General features: G+C 36.0%; 1 protein-coding gene across 24 annotated transcripts in view; it reads right to left on the bottom strand.

Annotated features, from left to right (window-relative positions):
• The window catches only part of Dlg1 (discs large MAGUK scaffold protein 1), a 194,116-nt gene that overhangs the window by 95,607 nt on the left and 75,946 nt on the right, over positions 1-22,563 (bottom strand). For 12 of the 24 annotated variants that reach the window (XM_048453979.3, XM_085685420.2, XM_085685416.2 and 9 more), the window contains one exon: positions 1,960-2,058. The exons of 7 other annotated variants lie outside the window; for them this stretch is intronic. In XM_048453979.3, the coding sequence (XP_048309936.2) occupies positions 1,960-2,058 (99 nt within the window). Of the gene's footprint in view, positions 1-1,959; positions 2,059-21,985; positions 22,509-22,563 lie in introns of those variants that run through there. 5 more of the 24 variants (XM_048453991.3, XM_048453992.3, XM_048453988.3 and 2 more) reach the window with 5 other exon arrangements.

Consider the following 22,563-nt stretch of genomic DNA (forward strand, 5'->3'; position numbering starts at 1 on the left):
TCTAGTGATGCAGATTAGAAAACAGATTTCATCACTGTGAAGTAAACTATCCAGTTACACAGCAGTGAGTGGTGGGAATGAGTTGAAAACAAAGTCATACAGACTTAAAAACTTTTATTTTTTTTTTAACTCCAAGGCTATAAACTATGACCGTTTCAACAATTTACTAGCAGAGTGCTAACTTAGGGACACTGAGTTAATAAATCAAAGAAACCTGAAGGAGGGCAGGCTCCCAGTTGAAAACAGAAACCTGTACAAAATTTCAAAACTAACTATCTTACCAAGAAAAGTAGAAAGAATGGGTTGGAGAGATGGCTCAGAGGTTAAAAGCACAGGCTGCTCTTCCAGGGGTCCTGAGTTCAATTCTCAGTAACCACATGGTGGCTCACAACCATCTGTAATGAGATCTGGTGCCCTCTTCTGGCCTGCTGGCATACATGCAGGCAGAACACTGCATACATAATAAATATATAATTCTTAAAAAAAGGAGCAAGTGAAATAAGCTTTCAAATCTTCTTTTGAAAACTGTTATACCACTAGATATGTAGAAACACATTCATCTTTACCATGTTATAGCAACTTTAAATTGTTGACTGCTCACTCCGCAATATAAAAATAATATATTTCTACATTTACATATTCAAATCATGATGGCTTCATAATGACTGAATTCTTAACAATTTCCACAGAAGGTAAGGACCTGGAAATTGCAATATTAGTATAACTCAGTCACTATAATCCGTTTGGCTCACTATACTACTGAAGGTTTCTCCTAGAATCTCAGTACAGCTACTTTGATTTTTAGTTTTTAGCATAAGGGAAGCCCAAAAATGTGAGTGACCACAATTGCTCTCATTTCCCTCTCTAAAGGAGCTTGTCTGAGCTGCAATTATACTCTCACATACAACGTTTACATACCTAGATTTATGTCACCGATCAATTTCAGCAAATATATCTATGAACATATTAAGTCATATTATGAGCGATACTGGAAGCTCTCAAACAAAAGTTCATTAACTATACTTACTATTAATTTGACTGAATAACTGTGTTGCAAGGGCAATAAAATGTCAACAAATTACTCCTTCCAATGAATAAGATTTTAAAAATAAAAAAATTTATCAAGTTTGCTGACATCTGACTACAATTTTTTTTTCTTACTGTTCCATCAACTGAAAAAATAGTATGTCAGGCAGTGGTGGCACATGCCTTTAATCCCAGTGCTTGGGAGGCAGAGGCAGGCGGATCTCTGTGAATTCAAGGCCAGCCTGGTCTACAAAGCCAGTTCTAGGACAGCCAGGGATAGACAGAGGAAACCCTGTCTCGAAAAACCATACCAAACCAAACCAAACAAAAACAACAACAAAAAAGAAAAGAAAAGAAAAGAAAAAGTCGTTTTAGTTTGGAGCAGTATTTACATAAGTTATGAAGACAGAGCATTATGTCACACATATACACCATAATACTCAGGAAGTGGCAGCAGGAGGACTAGAACAAGGTCAACAAGGACTACACAAGGCCCTGTCTCTAAAACAGGAGCTTTCATGTAATTGAGATACAATCTACCTGACTTAAACAAATAACAAAAGGCTGAATACTTCCAAAGACAAATCTGCACTGAGAAACAGTGCCATAAAAAAGAATGATCTGGCAAAAGAGCAGGACCACTAAATCCACAAATCAGACAAGTTTATAAAAACAAAAATGTAACTTACTTTGAACATAGTTACAAGCACAAAGGGCATGTTAATAAATCTCCAAAGGTTTAATATGATAAGCTCAGAATGCACTCCATTTTTGTACCAAATAGCTAATGTTGAAGCTATCTTAAATCCCAACTGAAGTAAAAGCAAATTAGTATTTCTAATGAAAAAAATACTTCAACAGTTTTAAAAGAATACAAATAAAACATTGAAAGCAAATTAAATGTTTATAAATAAAAAAGAAACCAATAAAAACCTGTAGTGCGGTGGGCAGGACGACAGTACTCTCAGCAGGGACTGGCAGGGCAGGGGTCACAGGGACAGTGGGAGAGGAGGGACAAACAGCTTCTGTGGGCTAAAATCATCAATGACAAAAAATCAGGAAAAAAAATCAAATAAAAGAGAAACACACAGAAAGTTGTACCATAAAGGTAAATATAGTTCTCCATGTATTAGTAAGTGGGAAAATTATTAAGGTATTACTTTAGTTGGTTAAGTAATGAGACTGTCCTATGACTACTTCAGTAATAATTATGACATCAATTTACAATGTCAGTGTCTATGGTTAAAAAGACCTGTTCTTTAGAATGTATCAATAAACACAATCAATCATGCACTATTTTATGACATGCTTGTTTTATAGACAAGTTGCAAAAAAACTTTTTTGCATCCAGACAGTATCTGATTATTTTTCCTTTTTCATATTAAAATAAAAAATTATTTAGCCTACCATGCAAATAATGTTTATAAATCAAGAGGAAAAATATTTTTAAAAATCTCTAAACAGAATACATATCATTTAAAGTAAATCCATATTATTAAGAATCTGCTACCTAAAACAATAAATAACCTACCTAACTGGATCTTTATGTGCCAGACAGACTCTGGCAAAAGTGAGGGAAAAAGTACAGAGCGGTTCAGCAATTTAAACTAATAAACTTTAATATTCATGCTTAATTACAGCCTGGCTTGATCATTTTCAAAAATAGTATATAGTATATAATATGCATAGAAAGTATATTTTCTAACAAAATTATATTACTATAAACAAGTTAACTCAAAATACAAATAAAATATAATGTAAGATAATCTTTAAAATCAAACAGATAGGAAGACAATGGATACTAACAGACTTAAAGCAAGAAGAAAAATTAAGATGAAGCTACTTTGCTTGTAATCGATAAAAACAAAATTATATTAATAACTAATTTATCAAATCAATCAAGATTCATTAAAATGTATAAACCAGGTTGAGGCAGGAGGATAGTGAATTTAAGGCTAGCCTGAACTCACAATATGTATTATTACATAATACTACTGTCTCAAAACCAAAACCAGCCAACCAAAAACCTAAATATAGATTTGAATAGAAGTTTTCACAAGGATTAACAAGTGTGTTATGAGAACATGAAAAGACTGGTCATTAGGGAAATGCAAATCAAAGTTATAAAGAATTGGTACTTTCTACATTACTGAGGAATAGTGTCATTAAAACAAGAAAAATCAAAGTAACAAGTGGTGGCAAGGATGAAACAAAACGCTTGTGACATTGCTGAGTGTGTATAAAATGGCACAGGCATTTGTGGGAAACAATTTAGTGACTCCTCAAAAGCAGTCATGGAACTATTGTGTGATCTAGCAATTCTACTTCTAAACAACTAAAGAATAGGGGAAAGAAGATTCAACTATTTGCATGCAATGTCCAAGGCAATATCATTCACAACAGTCAAAGGTGAACAACTCAAATTTATATATATACAGATAATCAACAAAATGTGGAATATACCTATAATGGACTATGATTCAGCCTCACAAAGAAATAAATTCTGGCATGTGATACAACATGGATAGAATTTGAAGATTACATAAGTAAAATGAAGAGGTCACAAATTATTTCTACTTAAAACTATATTTTAAAAGTTGACTGGAATATATCCTATCACATTGATAATGGATATTTAAATCCATCCAAAGTTTAGAAAAATTAATATGACAGTAAATACCCATAGTCTTTAAAAACTGCCTCAACTTTGACTTAGTTTAATTTAGTCTCAAGGAACAATTTAAAAAGGAAGAATAACACTTCTGAGATATTCTCTAGAGCAGAGCTTATAAGTGGGGAGCTATAGAATACTCTAAATATCCAAAGGTATTTCAAGTAATGTTAATCATTAACATTAAATGTTATGAAGCAATTAAGTATAATAGCTTGTAAATCAGATGAAATACTGCTAATAATATTAAAAGATATGAAACACAGAAAGAAAAATTTAAAAAGTTAACAACGTGGGTCAAGATCGTTGATTGTTTTCCTTCTTGCATTTATTCTGAATCTGATTTCTCCAATTGCTAATAAATACATAGAGACATTATAAATATAAGGTGAGGGAGGAAAAACTGGTACCCATTAACACAAAATAAATCATTTGTCATCAGACAAACACGATGAATGTGCTCTAAAGATACTGCACATCTCAGTAATGCTGGAAGAATATTAACACTGATAAATGAGCTCAAATTGCTGGACTCTGCTATCTGAATTTATTTTCCTTTCAAACAGATTTTGAGCCATTAGATTTTATGATGAAAACAACAACAACAACAAATCAATCTCCCTTGCTCCTGAAGAAGTAATTCTTAAAATGAGGGATGACATTTTCATAATATATACTTTATGAATTATATACTTAAAAGTCATTGAATTATATACTTAAAAGGGTAAAATAAGGGGCTGGAGAGATGGCTAAGAGTTTAAAAGCATTAACTTACAGAGAACCCGGGTTTGAGTCTCAGCTACCCATACGGGTGACTGGTCCCAGGGGACCTGACATCTTTTGCTGTGGAAAGCAGGTGCACTGCCATACATGGCAGCCAAAAACCCCACAAATTAGAATGTTTAAAAGGTTAAAGTAAAAATTTTATGCTACTTTACTACAATGGAAGAAAGTACACTGTGAATTAAGAGGGTCCATGGCTTTGACTTGCAGGGCTGGCACACACCTTTAATCCCAGAATTTGGGAGACAGAGGCGGATGGATCTCTCTGAGTTCAAGGCCACCCTGGCCTACACAGTATGGATCCGGTCTCAAAGAGAAACAGCCATGAGGTGGTGACTCACACCTTTGATCCTAGTACTTGGCAGTCACACATCTTTAATCCCAACACTAAGGTAGAGACAGGAAGGGATATGTCTGGGTGAAGAGAGGAATATAAGGTGGGAAGAACCAGGAGCTCAGGGCCTTCAGTCTGATGCCTTGTAGAGACAGGATAGCCCATTCAGTGTGAGGAGTTTTGTAGAGGTAAGAATGAGTAGCTGGCACTGCTTCTCTGATCTTTCATTATTTACTCCTTTGTCTGACTCAGGGTTTTTACTATTAAGACCAATTAGAATTTGTGCTACATACCACACATATGCATTGCCTGAAGAGGACAGCAGAGGGTGTCAGACCCCTGGAACTGAAGTTACAAATGGGGTGAGTTGCCATGTGGGTTCTGGGGACTGAACCAGGATCCTCTCGAAGAGCAACCAGTGCTCTTAAGCATGGAGCCATCTCTCCAGCCTCAAGAGTACATATTTAACGTTAGCAATTTGATGAGCTGACACATAGGAAATTTATGACCACAATGAAGTCTGTGTACGTATCCACCATCTCTAACAGTTTCCTTGTGTTTCTTCGGTGTTTTAGTTTTGAGTTGTTAGAACACCAAAAAGTATTTATATTTAACACCAAAAAGTATTTATTTTTTAAATGTCTCAAAATATCATAAATGAATATGCTTTTCTTATAATAGTATTCATTTCTTGATAATAGTCTAGTAGTAACAAAGCACTACTATGCTAGTAGTAATCACTAGAGTAAGAGGAACAGTTCAAATAAAATCAGGTAAATCTATACACTTAACTCTTTCAAAAGAAAGAAAGAAATTTGAGCTATGATTGGCTCTACTTTATAACCAATACTTGGAATTAAACGGACAGCTTTATTACCAGTCTTCATTTACTAAAAACAATCCATTTTTTGGTTCCATGACGTCATGACTATTGCTTTTTCTTGGAATGAGTCCCCACAGCAAAAAATTGGCAGTGAGACCAGGATTTATCCCTTCTGCTTCTTCTGGCTTTTTGGAACCCATTCTCTCTGGAAGAATACCATGCTCAGCGTAAATATAGTGAGGAGGGTCTTGGTCCTGCCTCAAAGCAATGTGCTAGACTTGGTTGACTTTCCATGGGAAGCCTTACCCTCTATGAGCAGTGGATGGGATGGGGGACGGGAGAGGGACAGGTGGAGGCAGCAGCATGTAAAATGAGAAAAGATAGGTTTTTTTTAAATAAAAAACCTTCCATCCTAATTGGAGAGTGACTTGCAGTGGAGCGTAACTGAATAAAGAGTTGATTAAAAATACAGAGAGTTGGGCTTTTGTTTTTAAAAACACCCCTTTACACACCACAAAAAAAAAAAAAGAATTAGTAGTTTGGCTTTCAAAATTCCTACATGATAGTGAGAAGGGCAGCCTTCAGAGAAAACTCCTCTTACATCACTGGCCACAGCCCCTCTTCTGGAGGGCAGATCCCAGGGGTGGACTCTGAAGGCTTAGGCCTCCACATGTTTATACTGGTTTGGGAACAAGCAAAACGTCGTCCACAATGTAGTAGTCACTTATATGTCACCTTCAAACATGATGGCAGTCTAGTGAAAGCTTTGACGACAAAGTCAGTTTTCCTAAACACTTCAGGCATTACGTCAAATTTCAAAGCACAAAAAATACATCTACTGGTCAGTCGCTCCTAATCCCTTAATGACCAACTTTTATTCCTTTATGTTGCACTGAAACCTCACTGTAGCCTTCTTTTCAGGGACTGTTCTAGAATCTACCTTCTTGGGTAAGGAACTAAATATTGTTTCTAAAGAAAAACAAAAAAAAAATCCCTAAAGCATACTATGTTATCTTATACCTATCTCGCTGTCTGTAAGACATCCAGAGTTAAGAATTCTGTGGAAGAACAACATATGCCCTCCCTTTTCAGAAGGCAAATAGTTAACCACAAATGACCTACCAACAAATAAAAAATCCAAGCCACAAATGTTAAACACAGTAACAAAATAATACATTCACTTGAAATAAAAACTAGAGCCCTAAAAAACCCAATAATCAGATGAAAGTTGGTGAGGTGTGACAGACACTGGAGCTTACAGAGCGGAGTGAGGAGAGGAAGACGTCTGTAACGTGATAAAGTACTTGGGATTCTAAATTGGAAAATGTCAAATGCATATACATGTATGGGTTAAATAATGAGACAATGTAAAGTAATCATTACATTTGGGTTATTCTAGAAAAGAATGAATGGAGAATAGCACTTTAATCTTTAAAAATCTTCTAGAACCATATAAATCAAGTAGGAAACAACCATTAGAACACTCCTGTCCTGCTCTATTGTACCATCGGAAGATCAACTAGACAGAGATCTGTTATTATTTTGAAAAATCTTGGTCACATGACTAGCAACAGTCTCAGTTGTTTCTATCCATAGCAACACCACGGAATCACTAGCCTCTGAGGCTGCCTTTGGAGACTTGTTTCCATGACAACAGAGGTTATAATATTAACACTGTGTGAAGGAACACTGCAGAAAACTGTAAATTTTTATAATTTGACAGATTATATGCATTTTCAAGTGTTTTTAAAACAAACACCATAATGACAATTACCTGAAAGATGTTTTGAACTGATTTAACAAATTTCACTAATTTTCTATATAGGTTTATATTTTATACTAAGGTCTTAATTTAGGAAACCCGTACTCAAAATATATTTTTGTGTGTAATTTTTATGTGATCTGAAGCATGTATTAAATGATCTGAAGTATTCATTTATGAATACACTGGTGTCCCTCACTTTTAGACATTCAGCAATACATATGTATTGTGTAAGCCTACTTTCTGTTTATTTACAACAGCTAATGTGCTTTCTTTTACATACATACAAACCCTGAAGGAAAAGACAAGAGGGCAAATTAGGAGGCTGTGATAACATAGCTGAGAGGTGGTGTAACCTGATGGCAGTATCAGTAAAAATGGGCATGAGTAGACAGATAGAAACTGGGAATATAGAGTTAATGTGCCCTAGGGACTGATGGGAAGTGAGGGAAATAATCTTCATAGCTAGATGTGGTGGTGCACTCCTTTAGTCCCAGCACTCGGGAGACAGAGACAGGTAGATCTGTGAGTTCGAGGCAGTCTGGTTTACAGTGCGAGTTCCAGGGCAGCCAGGGTTCCATAGAGAAATCCTCTCTTTAAAAACAATTCCCACAATAGCAACTAAAAATTATTTCCTAGGTAATAATTAGACTTAGACATAAAAGAGTTGTAGTCCTATCTAAATATCTATTTTTCTTGGCTAATTATTTAAGACTTCAGAACTGGAAAGGATTGGCTGGCTCAGTGGTAGAATGCTTGCTTAGCAAGCACAAAGCCCTGGGTTTAGAATCCAGTTTCCTAAAAGTCAAGACGTAAAACAATTCAGAGAGGCTGAGCAGTAGTGGCCCATGCCTTTGATTCCAGCACTTGGGAGACAGAGACAGGTGGATCTCTGAGGCTGAGGTAGCCTGTTGGTCTACAGACCAAGTTCCAGAACCCCCGGGAGGCGGGGGGGGGGGGGCTACAGAGAAACTGTCAGGAGCAGGGGGTTTGGGAAGGCACCACAAGAGATAAAACAACAACAACAACAAAAAATGATTTTCAAAATGTAAAACTGACAAGAAGATAAATAAAACTATACTACCAAGATGTCAATACCACATTTTGTATTAACATGCTTCATGTAATCACAGTAAAATAAATTTAGACTAAACACAAATATCCAGTAAGATCTTTTTTAAAAAAGGCCCTTACGTTTTCAGGAAAATGAAATAAATGAATTAACAAATCTTTGGTACCACTATCTTAAGACAACAAAAGTAACCTTCACCCTATCCCACTGTTGGTGAATAAGGATCTTGAGTTTGGCCCAGCATAGTTAGAATTCTTAATCCAAGTTCTTTGGCCCTTTGTTTAAAGATCTACTATGACATAATGAGGTATGGTTCTGATTAAATGTCAAAGCTGCTACTTGAAAGAAAGAAAAAAACCAGGAAAAAAAATTTCAAGCCTCTTGAATGTTTATGGAAGGATAAAATATAGCAAAGTAGATTTTTAAAAGCTCCACTTGGGAATTGCTGTATTCAAGAGAGGATCAATATCTTCAGGACAAAAGGTGTTTTTCATGGTTTAATATTTTTTTTATGATTCATATGCCCTTTGCTACTGTCATTGCAAACATATTATATATTTAATAAAAGCTGTACAGTTAAAAAAAACCTGAAACAGTATTTCAAGCAGTAATGTATGTATGAAATTCAAGTCAGTAACTCAGAAACAAGTGTATATAGAACCAGACACATTTTTAAATAAACCAGAGGGATATCAAAATACAAATTATTTTTAAAAACTTAAAATAGTTATGGAAAATAGATGTAGCAATTCTATTGGAGAATCATGGATGCAAAATTGTTAGTTTACAGACAAGTTAGCTCATGAATCTATTAATTTTAATTGCAAGAATTCATAAATTCAGTTAAGGTTTCTGATCTCTTCACTAAGAAAAGATGGTATTTTATAATAGCATTCAGCTAACAACCTTTAAAAATAGATGACTAAGTCACTAGGAATTTAAAGAAAACAGAGACTTAAAGACTGAATTTAAAGATACGGTTACATAATTAATATAGGGAAAAATTATCAATTGGAACATGCCTTTGTCTTTGATATTTTTCAGGTATTTTTTTAGATATTTACAGGCTAAATAAACACGTGGCACCATGAGCTTTATTAACTACTAGGCTAAAATGGGCCCTTAACACTTCTTAGTAACTACATCTGTTCTGTTCTAATCACCCTTCTGTAAGACCCCAATGACTTGGACCCCCACTATCCTTCCTCCACTCACTTCTTCAGTTACATTGGCCTCTGCTTTTTCCATACCTTTCCAATTTCTATTTACTTTTCTTCCAAGGATTCTCTTGCTTAGATATAGCTACAGCCTCAACTCTATGAACTCTTTCCTGTTTTTACTCAAACATGACCTTCAAAATTCACTCTCTATCAGCAATCCTATCACCTCCCCAATATCTTACTTCTCTCATTTTCTTCTAGGATACCACATATTTTGGTAATTATATTGTTTAATTTTTTCCTGACCATTATCCATAATAACTTGTAACCAATACACTACACAAAGACAAACATCCATAATCCAACTTTGGGTAATGTGGTCAAGTTTTCTAGGCTATTTCTGGCTGATTGGGTGCTGATAATCATAATGGGACCCAAAGAAAATTTAGGATTATGGTCAAATCCTGACTGGAGTGTTCTGTGAGGCCGAATCATTTTATCCAGTAGTCTTGAAGCTCTTCTGGATGTAGCGCTCAGAGGAAAATGCAACAGAGGTGCTCTAAAATACTGCATCATGTGGGTCATCGTGCTCCCATCAGAGATTTTTCAGGGGTCTTTCTTAATCAAATCTTATTTTTCTTAACCCAGGATGACTCTATAGCCATTTCCTGTGGAAGGAAAAGAAAAAACTCTTCTCTAAAGTAAAATATCTTTTAATTTTTGAAGTCAAGGCATTTTCAAAATATATAGGTTGGATTAATCCAATAGCATTTATAATCAAGTGTCTTTTAGCAGCTGTTGCTCCTTTCTTAGCAGTCAAAGACAGCACAATAACATACGACAACACAATAACATACAGATTCTTGTGTTTTCCTTCTTTATGTGGCTTTTTAAAAAGTCTATTTCTTTTATTTTTATTTTTTAATTTTTGATTTTTTGAGACATGGTTTTTTCTGCGTATCTTTGGCTGTCATGACCAGGCTGTGTTCGAAATCACAGAGATCTGCCCACCTCTGCCTCTACCTGTGGGATTAAAGGCATGTGCCACCACATCCGACTACTCTATTTCTTTTTTTAAGGACTTTCTCCATCCTTTTTCTTTCCTCTTCAAAGCCTATGTATATTTGTATATTTCTGAACACAATGTAAACCATTTAGAGGTTTTATTTTGTCTAATCTGTCTTTACTGTATATCTCTATCTTTTTTCTGCCCACATGAGTCAAGCGATACGGCTAGAACTAAAGCTGTAGCTTTAGCAGCTTACTCCACCTCATTCTGTACCTTTTTCAGAGTCTGACTTCATGGTGAAGATACTGGCAGGAGTCATGTTTGTTGTTACAACTCTGTGGAACTTCTAGGTTCCTGCCATCACCAAGAAGTCTGCTGCAGACTGCTCATAAACACCATTTAAGAATTTGGTGGCAGAGCCTCTTAAAAGAGCTGCAAGGTTTTTGCAACTAAGGCTGAGTCAGGAAGCTTTGCTTAGAGGAGTCACACCTCTTCTTGTCTCTTGGACAGTCTCATGGAGAAAAGATCGTTACCAAGAAGCTGCACTTGATTTTGTTCTTTTTTTGTCTAGAACCTTTTTTTTTTTTAAGCTTTCTCAGCCTTTATATGAAAATTCTTGTCAAACATTTGGGTGCTATTTGTAGATGGAAGTTTCAGTCTGGCCTGGTCCTACAGCCATTTAGTTCTAAAGAAACACACTTATAAACTGTTTGGCCTATTAGGTCAGGTTTATTACTAACTAGCTCTTACTTCTTAAATTAACCCATAATTCTCATCTATCTTTAGCCACATAACTTAGTATCTTTTCTTAGTGAGGCTTTCTCATCTTGATCCCTCTGCATCTCTGCCTTTTCTTTCCCCAGAATTCTCTTAGTCTGATTACTGGCCAATCAGTGTTTTATTAAACCAATATGAGAGACAATTTTTTACAGTGTACAAGAGCATTATCCCACAACATACAGTCATAGGAAGCTGTGCTGTGTGTCAGATGAACAAATTCATGTGACTAAACCATCACAACCAATTCTGGGATGAATTTTGAATACTTGTTCTTCCTTCTCTTGCTCCCTTTCATGCTTTACACAGAGCAGAAACTGATTAAAGGTTCTTTCTGCATACTTCGGGGGGGGGGGCTATGCCCAATCTGAAGTGTAAGGTTTTGCCAACCTTACAACAGTTTCAAAGTGTAAAACCATACCCAATCAAAAAACCCAAACCCTCAAACAAGTGGCTATTCCCTACTGTCCTCTGACAACAGTTCACTGCCGAATGCTGGCTTATGTGAGAACAAATGTGTCTTTAGAGTTTTATCTGTTTCCCCTTCACACTGGACTTTGAACTTAATCTTCTCAGAGAGAGCTTGAACTGTAAAGTCCATGGTATCTTTCCTCTGAATTCCTAAAGTCTCCTGATCGCAATCTGAGTCTTTATTCTATACTGTTTCTTGTGGTTATTATCTGCTTTACCATTACAGTCCCAGTTTGACCTTTTAGTTCTCTAATACAACTCTCATTATTATTGTTTTGTCCCCCCCTTTTTCTGGAGACGATCTCACTATGGCATCCTGGCTGGCCTGTAATGCCCTAGGTACATTACACTGGCCTCAAATGAAAAAGATCCTGGATGTGAGGGTGATCTGGCTGCGACATCTGTCACCCAACTGATCGCCAGGGTTGATTCAGCTGATCTGGCTGGCTAGGCGGATGTCCCCTTCCTCCTTCACCACTCCATGTGCGTCCGTCCTGAAGGGCTCAATCAAAGAGAATGACCCTCCCTTAATAGAGGAGGACCGGTCTTCGGTCAAGAGTATACGAGCAGTTGTGCTTCCCAGCTAGAGCCTCCAAACAAACTCTAAAGAGATCCCGTCTCTGCCTCAGGAGTTCTGGAATTAAAGGCATGTACTACAGTGCCCAGCTCTAATACTTGTTCAACTAATCTTCTGTTCCATTCTCTCTCAGAATAATTATTGTGGGTTTTGCTTTTTCTCTTGGTTGGACCCTAATAGGTTAAAAATCCTCTACCTAAGACATAAATCTATTTTCATTACTTTTTAAAAAATTAACATATAACTCTTTTCCATTCTGTAATTAGGTTTATTTTTCAGATTCCTTTCTTATAACACCACAATATTTCATGGAACTGCTACCAATGGTGGTAGCCACCATGTTTGCTGTGATAAGTGAAGATGACCATGAGGCTACTGAAGCTGGGGGCTGACCTTCAGGCCCGGAGAACCTGGGAGGGCTTTTGTGGGTATTGTTTTGTATAATTTTTACTGAATCTTGATTTAGATAATATTCCAATTTTTATTTTCTAAAAATATAAAAACTTAGAATTTAGGTCATTTTCCCAATGTGCTATGCCAAGGGCAGAATATAGATATAAACTCAGGCCATTATCCTCCAAAGACATACTTAACCAGCATAGGACGCTGTCTCTTTAAATAGTCTAAGGAATTTGTAATCACTTGACTGTAATCACTAGCAAACAGTGAAGGTGATATAGAGCATTCCTTGATAGGCCTCATATCTGTTTTCCAAAAAAAAAAAAAAAAACCTCTAGAACCAATTTCAAATTTACAACTTTTCACTATAGTAGATGGTTTTACAAAGAATAATTCGAATATACAAATCTCAAGATGGAATCCATTTTAATTTAAATTCCAGATTATACTTTATTTTCTGAAAAACATTAAAAAAAACCTTGTACTCTGTAATAATCATTTTTTCAAAGATAGATGGCTAAGATAATAAAGGAAATCTCACAAACACTAATACCCCCTGCCAAAAGAAGCCACCTCATAACTGTTCAGAAAGGGATACAACTTGGGGTTTTATAAATTTTTGAGAATTTTTATTTTATGCTTATAGTAGACTTGCCTGCACATTTGTTTGTATACCACTTGCAAGTTCTATGCCCATGAAGTCAAAAAGAATATGCTGGATCCCCTTGGAACTGGAGTTAGATGGTTATGGGCTGCCTCATGGATGCTGGGAATCGAATCTGGGTCCTCTTAAAGAGCAGGCAGTGCTCTTAACTTCTGAAGATCCACTGTTAAAGCTGTGTATGGTACAGTGCCTTTTAAATATGCATAGACAGCAGCTGTGTTAAGACTCTTTTTAAAATTATACTCCTAGGGTTTGGAGAGATGGTTCAGCAGTGAAAAACACTTGCTGTTCCTTCCAGGCCTGGAGGTCAGTTCCCAGCACCCACATCAAGGTACTTACAATGCAAAGTAACACCAGCTCCATGTTATCCAACAGCCTCTTCAGGCCTCCACAATGACCTGAACACATATGGCACGTGCACACACATATTCACATAAAAAAATAAAACCCTGTCAGATATCATGGACAATTAAACTATACTTGCATAAAAATCAGACCAGTGTTTCTGCTCATCGATTACTATGTAACTGTTAAATGATTATATTAGTAGGTTTAAATAAAAGTTTCTTAAGTAAGGTAATAATTATAGGTTACTGTTTTTCACATGATCTGAACAATTATTTTTACTTTTATCAAAATTCTAAGATTATAGAATAACATTGTTAGGGATTGATAATATTAGTAAAGATCTTTTAAAAATATGTTTCAATGATACAACTCTTCAGTTCTTCACATGTGTAGAGTATAACTCCTCACATACGTTTTCCTTTTTTCAAGAGAATTTCATTTAATTTTATGCGTGCAAGTGTTTTGTACCTTCATGGATGTTTGTGTACCAAATTGTGCCTGGAACCACTGCTTTTGTCTTTTGAGACAAGGAAACTCTGGATAGCTCTGGCTGTCCTGAAACTCATTATGTAGAGTAGGCTGTGACCAAACTCAGAAACCCACCTGCTTCTGCTTCCTGAGTGCTGGGATTAAAGGCGTGTGCCAACACTGCTGGCTAGTCAGTGCTCTTTACTGCTGGTCCTCCCCACATTATTTTTTTTTCTATCAGAACATTTCTAATGACTTCTGAAATATACACTTTATCTTACAAAACCTAAGATGTAGATGTGCAAAATTTTAAGCCATAGTTGTAATAAAGTTTGTGAAAATAATAATAACCAAATCATATTGAGAAGCTCCAAGCTTCCTTTCAGTCATTATGTGATTAAACGAAAATAAGCACTTATCTACATAACATTTACTTATTCAATAAATAATTATCCATACATCCAATATGCTAGTCTGAAGGAATATGAAAGAAACTGTGCACCTTATAGTACCAGCCCTTATGAAGCTTACGGCTCAGCAGATGACATTTAACTGTGATAAGAAACATGCAGTATAATTCTTAGGAAAGTAATACTGCTTGAAAAGAAAAGGCAAAATGAAAGTCCAATAAATCTGAAAGCACCATAGATATGTGGCTCCATCTTTTTTCAGTGATTTACTTAAAAGTTATCTTTGAAACTTACTTGAATATATTAAAATGAAATGTGTTTCTTTTAGCCTATTTGTCCTTGATAGAAGGGCCAACTACATCAAGACATTATATAGAAGCTGCACAGATGAAAACTTACATAAAATATTTCTCATTTAGTTCTTCAGACTAATCCAATCTAAATTTAAGACAGCAACTTTGTATTTTTTAATAGAATTGAATTTTCGGACCAGATTTAGGTTCACAGAAAACTGAATGTCGAGTACAACAAGTTCTTGTATACCCTCGGCCCACACATGTGTACAGCCCATCCACTATCAACACCCTGCACCAGAGTGGTATATTTATTACAACAGATGAACCTATACCCAGCATTATCATAATCCAGTGTATGCTGGTTCACTCCTGCTGTTGGATAGTCTATAGGTTTCCAGGTGTATTATGACATCATCCACCACTGTAGAATCACACACAATAGTTTCACTTAACTGATTCTTCTCTCCTCTCAAAACCTGGGGAACTACTGATCTTTACTTTTTAATTTTCCCCAAATGTCACAAGGCTGGGATAATAAGTATAAAATCTTGTCAGATTGCTTTGTTTTCTCTTAATAATAATCATTAACTATTCTTCCATATGTTTACAGCTTAATCTTTTGACCTCTAAATACTATTCCGTTGTCTGATGTGTACCAACCTATTAAAGAGCATCTTATTTGTGCCTAGGTTTTGACAACAAAAAGCAAAATTAGAAACATCTATATGTAATTTTCCTGCGGATCTAAGCTTGCAATTAACTCGAGGAGATTCCAAGGAGTATCACTGCTAGGTTGTATGGTCAACAATGTACTTTGTAAAAGACTCTATAAATTACTGTAAACAAATACTTTTTGTTTAGTATCTGTGTTTTCTAAGGTGTTCTTCTGTACCAATAACTGATTCTTACATATTAAGCACATTTTTAATAAATACATTTATGTGTGCTATAAAAATATTAAGATAAATGGAAATATGACATATGTCCCTCAATATTATTCTGGTGAAAGGGTGAACATTTCCAAATGTGAGTCATAGTCTTTTGCGTGAGGAATTAAATACATGTTCATGACCAAAGTAGCATTTATAACCAGTTAGATAGATGATTTGTACCCCTTTCTCCTGGAAAACTATCTTCCTCTTGATCAGGGTCAGCATTTCTGAAGTAGTTTTAAAAGGCTGCTTGCTTACTTTGAATATGATCTAATTTAGTGCAAAGGTACAATACTAATAAGCAGTCTCTTGAAGATGAAAACTATTCTCCCTTCCCATTGGAATCAGCTTAATGAAAAATGTATAGATATAAGGTTGGATCTAAAATACCTCAAGATGAAGATGTCTTGGTAGGAACACTGAAGTCTGTTGCCTAGTTATAAGTCAGAAGATAAATGGATATAAATAGGTAACCATATGCCTTTGTTTGCCTAGGAAATACGTATTTGTACTTGTCCCACTTTAGTTATTAATAGCACCCTCCTTCCATCTAGAGTCTAAGAGTTACATAGTCATCCTGACTGTGAGAAATCCAAAGTTTTTTTTTTCCGGGCTCACTTCCTCCCCAGTGGGACAAATAAGAAATGAGATTATCAGCCAGAGGAGAAGCTTAACACTAACTCAATACACAAATGTTTCATGGAGAGATTAAGGCAGAAGTAAGACAGAAAAATCTGCACTAGTTTTTCTGAGTAAAAGTTGATCTGTCTTCTCTCATTCAACAATATTTGTGTTGTTGTATTTGCTATGTTGCCAACAATGTTACAGAAGCTGAGGTGGCATAAACATAAATGGAAAATTCCACCTACAGGAAACTGAGTTTAGTGAAGGAAACACTCTGAACTGCATGGGCACTTGCACTCCCTCATAAGCACACACCCACATACATGCACAGGTGGGAGGGTGGAGGCAGAGGGAGAAGCCTATCTTAAACCCAAAGCCAATAGGATTTGCTGTTATCTTGGAAGTGGAGCAAAGGAAAAGAAGATAATCCCAACGGTTTTGTCTTTTGATTCTCAGCACATATAAGAATAGGAAGTAATAAGGTAAAAAACTCTTCATGCTGAAATATAATTCAGTAGTAAAGCATGCTCATAAGCATGGGGCAGATCATATGTTTTCTTTCTGTCAAAGACCACAACAAAAATAACAAGAAGAAAACAAAAGAAAAACTGGGAGTTAACCTACCTCAGGACCCAGGATTCCACTCTTGGGAATATACCCCAAAGATGCCCAATCATCCTACAAAAGCATTTGTTCAACTATGTTCATAGCAGCATTATTTGTAATAGCCAGAACCTGGAAACAACCTAGGTGCCCCTCAATAGAAGAACGGCTAAAGAAGGTGTGGAACATATACACTTTAGAGCTTTACTCAGTGGTAAAAAACAATGACATCTTGAATTTTGCATGCAAATGAATGGAAATAGAAAATGCTTTACTGAGTAAAAAAAGATGAATATGGTATGTACTCACTCATAAGTGGATTCTAGCCATAATTAAAGGACATTGAGCCTATAATTCGTGATCCTAGAGAAGCTAAATAAGAAGGTGAACCCAAAGAAAATCAAATAGTTATCCTCCTGGATATTGGAAGTAGACAAGATTGCCAGGCAAAAGTTGGGTGCACGGGGATGGGGGGTAGAGTGGGTGTAAGGGGAGATGGGTAGAGAGAAGGGAGAAGGGGAGGATTGAGCTGGGGGAAATGGGATGGGTGGGATGGAGGAAGGGTGGATTTGGGAGCAGGGAAGTAAATATCTTAATTAAGGGAGCCATTTTAGGGTTTGCAAGAGACTTGACTCTAGAGGGGTTCCCAGGTCCAAGGAGAGGTCCCCAGCTTGTTCCTTGGGCAGAAGAGGAGAGGGTGCCTGAACTGGCCTTATCCCATAGCCACACTGATGAATATCTTGCATATCACCATAGAATCTTCATCTGGCGGTGGATGGAGATAGAGACAGAGACCCACATTGGAGCACTGGACTGAGCTCCCAAGGTCCAAATGAGGAGCAGAAGTAGGGAGAACATGAGCAAGGAAGTCAGGACCGCGAGGGGTATGTCCACCCATTGAGACGGTGGGACTGATCTAATGGGAGCTCACCAAGGCCAGCTGGACTGGGAGTGATGGAGCATGTGATCAAACCGAACTCTCTGAATGTGGCTGTCAATGAAGGTTGACTGAGAAGCCAAGGACAATGGCACTGAGTTTTGATTCTACTGCATGGACTGGCTTTGTGGGAGCCTGGTTTGTTTGGATGCTCACCTTCATAGACCTGGATGGAGGGGGGAGGACCTTGGACTTCCCACGGGACAGGGAACGCTGACTGCTCTTAGGACTGGAGAGGGAGGGGGAGGAAGGGAGGTGGAGGGAAAAGGAGGTGGGGAGGAAGTGGAAATTTTTAATAAATAAATTTTAAAAATTCTAAAATAAAAAAAGAAAAGAAAACAGGTATTGCAGGCTTAAAGTGCAGTTTCAGAGCTCTTGTGGAGAAGGCAGAGCTGCAATTAACAAAGTATAGATGCTTCCAATAAAGGGAAGAGTTATTATAAAATAATTTGAGCAAGGCAATGAGGGATGTATGAGTGGCAAAAGACAGTAATAATCATTGGTCCCTAGAGTCATAAGAGGATTAAAATGATTGTAGTGGGAAAGTGGTAGTCAGGTGAAATGCTTGCATCAGCGATTCAAGTGATACAGTGAGTAGTACTGGAAAGTCTTGAACATAATCATTTGGGTAGATTGTTCAAGTGACAGAAAACACAAGATATTTCATACCTATGGGTAAAGATATGAAAAATAGAAAAGTCAAGGTTTTGGGTAGATTATGTAAGGATATAAAGTCACTAACAAAGCCACTAAAAAATAATTACACAAATAGCAGAACAAAGACAGTAAGTCAACAGCTCAAATACTCAGCAATCACAGTGATTAAGAAAGATGCAGATGCCCAGAAAGGGAGGGAAAGGAAATATTGCCCCATGACACCTGATTTTACTGATGGAAGCTTTAAGAAAGATAAATGGGTTATGATTACAAAGAGTAGTTTTTATGGTCATGAATCAAAGAAGGGGGATGAGGTACAGTCATCCACAAAACAGTAATGATAAGAGAAGATGTAGCTCCACCTCTTGGTCCCATGGTAACTACTTACAAGAGCAGGATGGGGGATGATGGGAGGAACCAAAAGGAATGTTTGACACTGCTTATAAAATTATTATATATATATATATACACACATATGTATTAATTATTCAAAACAAAGACTATAATATGAAGTCTCTAATCAAAAAATTATAGCAAGGTAAAGCAACAATATATTCACAACAAATATATCTTAATTAAAAAAAGTTCTCTTTCCCAACTTACAATGTAGACTTCTGAGGCAAAAACCAAATGAATGGAGATAGTATGTAAACAACATTTTTATTACTATTGGTGAGGGTTAAAGGGGCAAGGAAATCAGGAACACAGAGGACTTGTATGGCCTGAGGATAATAGAGGATAATAGGAAGCAAAAGAGGAAAAGGCAAGATGATGAAATAAACCATTGTGAAGAACTAAAGACACCTGAAAGGGGAGAATGTGGAGCATTAAAAAATACCATTCCAGCTAACTGAAACTGACATTAATTCCACAAACAGTTACTGAGCACCAACAGAAGCATTTGGTATTTTGCAGATATTTCTAACTATTTGGTTTCCTTATCATTTAGAATACAATGACTTCCTAGAAATTCCAGATATTCCATGGAACCTGGCACATAATCTTAGTTCTGAACATGAATACTTCCAATAGGTAAGAATTTGTAAGTTAAGTTTCTTTTTATTTGTAGCAAGGAGTGTTTAGGAATCAGAGTAGTGACTGAGAAAATAATTAAAATTTAATTTAGTAACAACTCTTCAACTTGCTAAAGTATAATATAACCCAATTAAGGGTAATTACAATAAAAGTTTAGCTTTCTAGCAAATCTTTAAAAAGTTCACTTCGGACAACATCAAAACAGAGTATAATCACAGTACAAAACACACTCATAGTAGTTATAAATTATTTCATTCATCTACGTTGCCCCTGACAACAACATTAAGTCTTGTGGTGCTACAAAGCCAGGCCTGAGTCATTATAAAAATGGACTCCAGCATCAACTAAGATGCAATCAGGTCTCAAGCTTTTTTTCAGTTCCACTATATGTTATCCTATAAAACAAACTCCAGTAAGCTATAACTACAGACTTGAACATATCAGTTATGCAACTCATCAGAAAGAAAGGGAAAAAACCCCTGACCAAGGAAATTTTTATACCTGCTGAGGCAAAACTCAAAGGATAAGAGAACTATCAGTTAAGAGATTTGCAAGAGAAACTAACTCATTCTTCAGCATATAAACATGACAGGAACCAACTGAGGGTGGGGGGGGAGTAATATTCAGTGGTGTAACAGGGCTACAACCATTTTAGTGTCTAGGTTACTGTTTTCCAATTGTATGCTTTCAGCGGTTTTATGTGCAAACTAGTGGTCTTTTCATTTGTATGTTCTAAGATGAACATCAGATATAAATATGTGTATATACATAAGCATAGTAGTTTATTTACATAAATCATCAGGTATTTTTATTGATGAAAATATTATTTTATATTATTTGATCTATAAAAACCGGCAACATTAACCTTTAATCTTTTCACCCATCATAATCAGAATTAAGACAAAAAAATTCCTAGAGCAGTGAGTATTTAATTTCAGAGTCAATCACTGCCTTTCAGTAAGTTTTGCTGGAAGTAACCTCAGTGCCTACATGTAAAATGATGATGTTTCCTACTCCCTAATTTCATCTTAATCATGTAAGAAATAGGTAGATTTTTCTGACTTTTAAAGTTGACATTTTACAACCAAAAACCATTATGAGAAAACTCTAGCAACCAAAACAAATAAATCAGCTTGGCAGTTATATTTATATTTACTGTGCTGCCTCTAGTGATAAAAGAAATAATTTTTAAAGGAAATTTATTTTTCAAAGAACCAAAATAAATTGGTTCACATGCATATAAAGAATTACTGATTTCAAAGGAAAAATCACTCTCAATTTGTTTTTAAATTAGACTATTTTTTACCCTTTTATTTTCACTAGTTGAATAACTATCTGCTACAATGTATTTTAAAATATTAACATTTCCTTTCATCATCTTTTATATCAAATCACTAGCATTTTATTCAACTGCTTTTATTTTCTCCTTCTATATTCAATATTCCTTTCTTCTTAAAGAAGTAATTTTATGGGACATTTTTAAAAATTGGGACTTTTCCTGTTTGCTAGCTTCTTTATAATTTGAATATGCTAAAAATATTCCATGACTATGCAATTGCACACATTTACTAATTCCAGATTAGCCTTAGACAATATATATTTGTAAAATGGAAGGACTCATTAATTTCTTGACTAAATCAATTTAATATAACTTTAAGATAAATATATACAATATCAGCTAATTGTATTACATTTAATCCATTCTCAAAAATTTAAAATATTTAAGCTATCTTTTGTTTCTTTACTATAATTTCTCCCTAAGGTTATCTATTAACATGCAAAACTAAACAAATAGGTTGTTTTCTTTTGCTCAAACATTCTCTACAGCATTTAACATCATCTAAAAATAAGATGAGCATTATTAACTTATATTTTAACTCGTGTGTTAATGACTTTACATTTTTAGAGAAGTCATTTAGCAGAATCTCAGACTGTTTTGTTTAGCATTACATAACATAAGGGAAAATGTTTTTCATTTCCCCTTCTGTGCTAAAGACCTGCAGAGATGGACTAAAAACATAAAATTTCAGTGCCAAGATAACAGCACAGAAGACTCAATTTTAATAATAAATCTACATGAAGACATTGTGGCAAAGCAAATATGAACATAAATATATTAAAAATAATTTCAACAAGTGGCATGTTACCTGGGTGGAGCTGGTGGCTACCGAGATGCAGTCAATAAAGCTGTGTCTTCGAGTGAAAAATGCAACTATCTGCTGCCAGCGTGAAGGTTCTGGCTCAGCTTGCAGTTCATCTGACGAGCCCTTTTTTGCCCAGTGTTTCTGCTTTGGGCCTACTGAGCCATGGCTAGAGCTAGCATTCCCTCCTCGACTGGCGCGAGAGTACAGAAGTGTGTTGTTTCCGAAAATGTAATTCATCTCTGCAGCCCTGCAGGTGGTTGCCAAGCAGTCTTACTTCTCCACCAGCTGCTGAGTGGTGAATGATCGGTAAAAACTGCAGCTAGAATTACAGCAGCATCACTTGTAGATCAGAGAAAATAAAAACCTTGAGAAATGATGCTCATTTTCTCTGTAGTTTCTTCCTATGAACGAGCTTGTATCTTCCTTCTGTACCTGTTAGCTGTATGATGGCTGAGTTTATTTTTGCAGACAGAAAAAGACGACATAAGGTGGATTTCTTTCTCGTGATTATTTTTTCACCAGCGTCTGCAGGAACCAAAAGCTGTTCTTTTGTTAGCTGATAACTAGACGGACTGAAATCC

The sequence above is a fragment of the Myodes glareolus genome, chromosome 2, assembly GCF_982192425.1.
Source record: "Myodes glareolus chromosome 2, mMyoGla1.1, whole genome shotgun sequence".
Lineage (NCBI taxonomy): Eukaryota > Metazoa > Chordata > Mammalia > Rodentia > Cricetidae > Myodes > Myodes glareolus.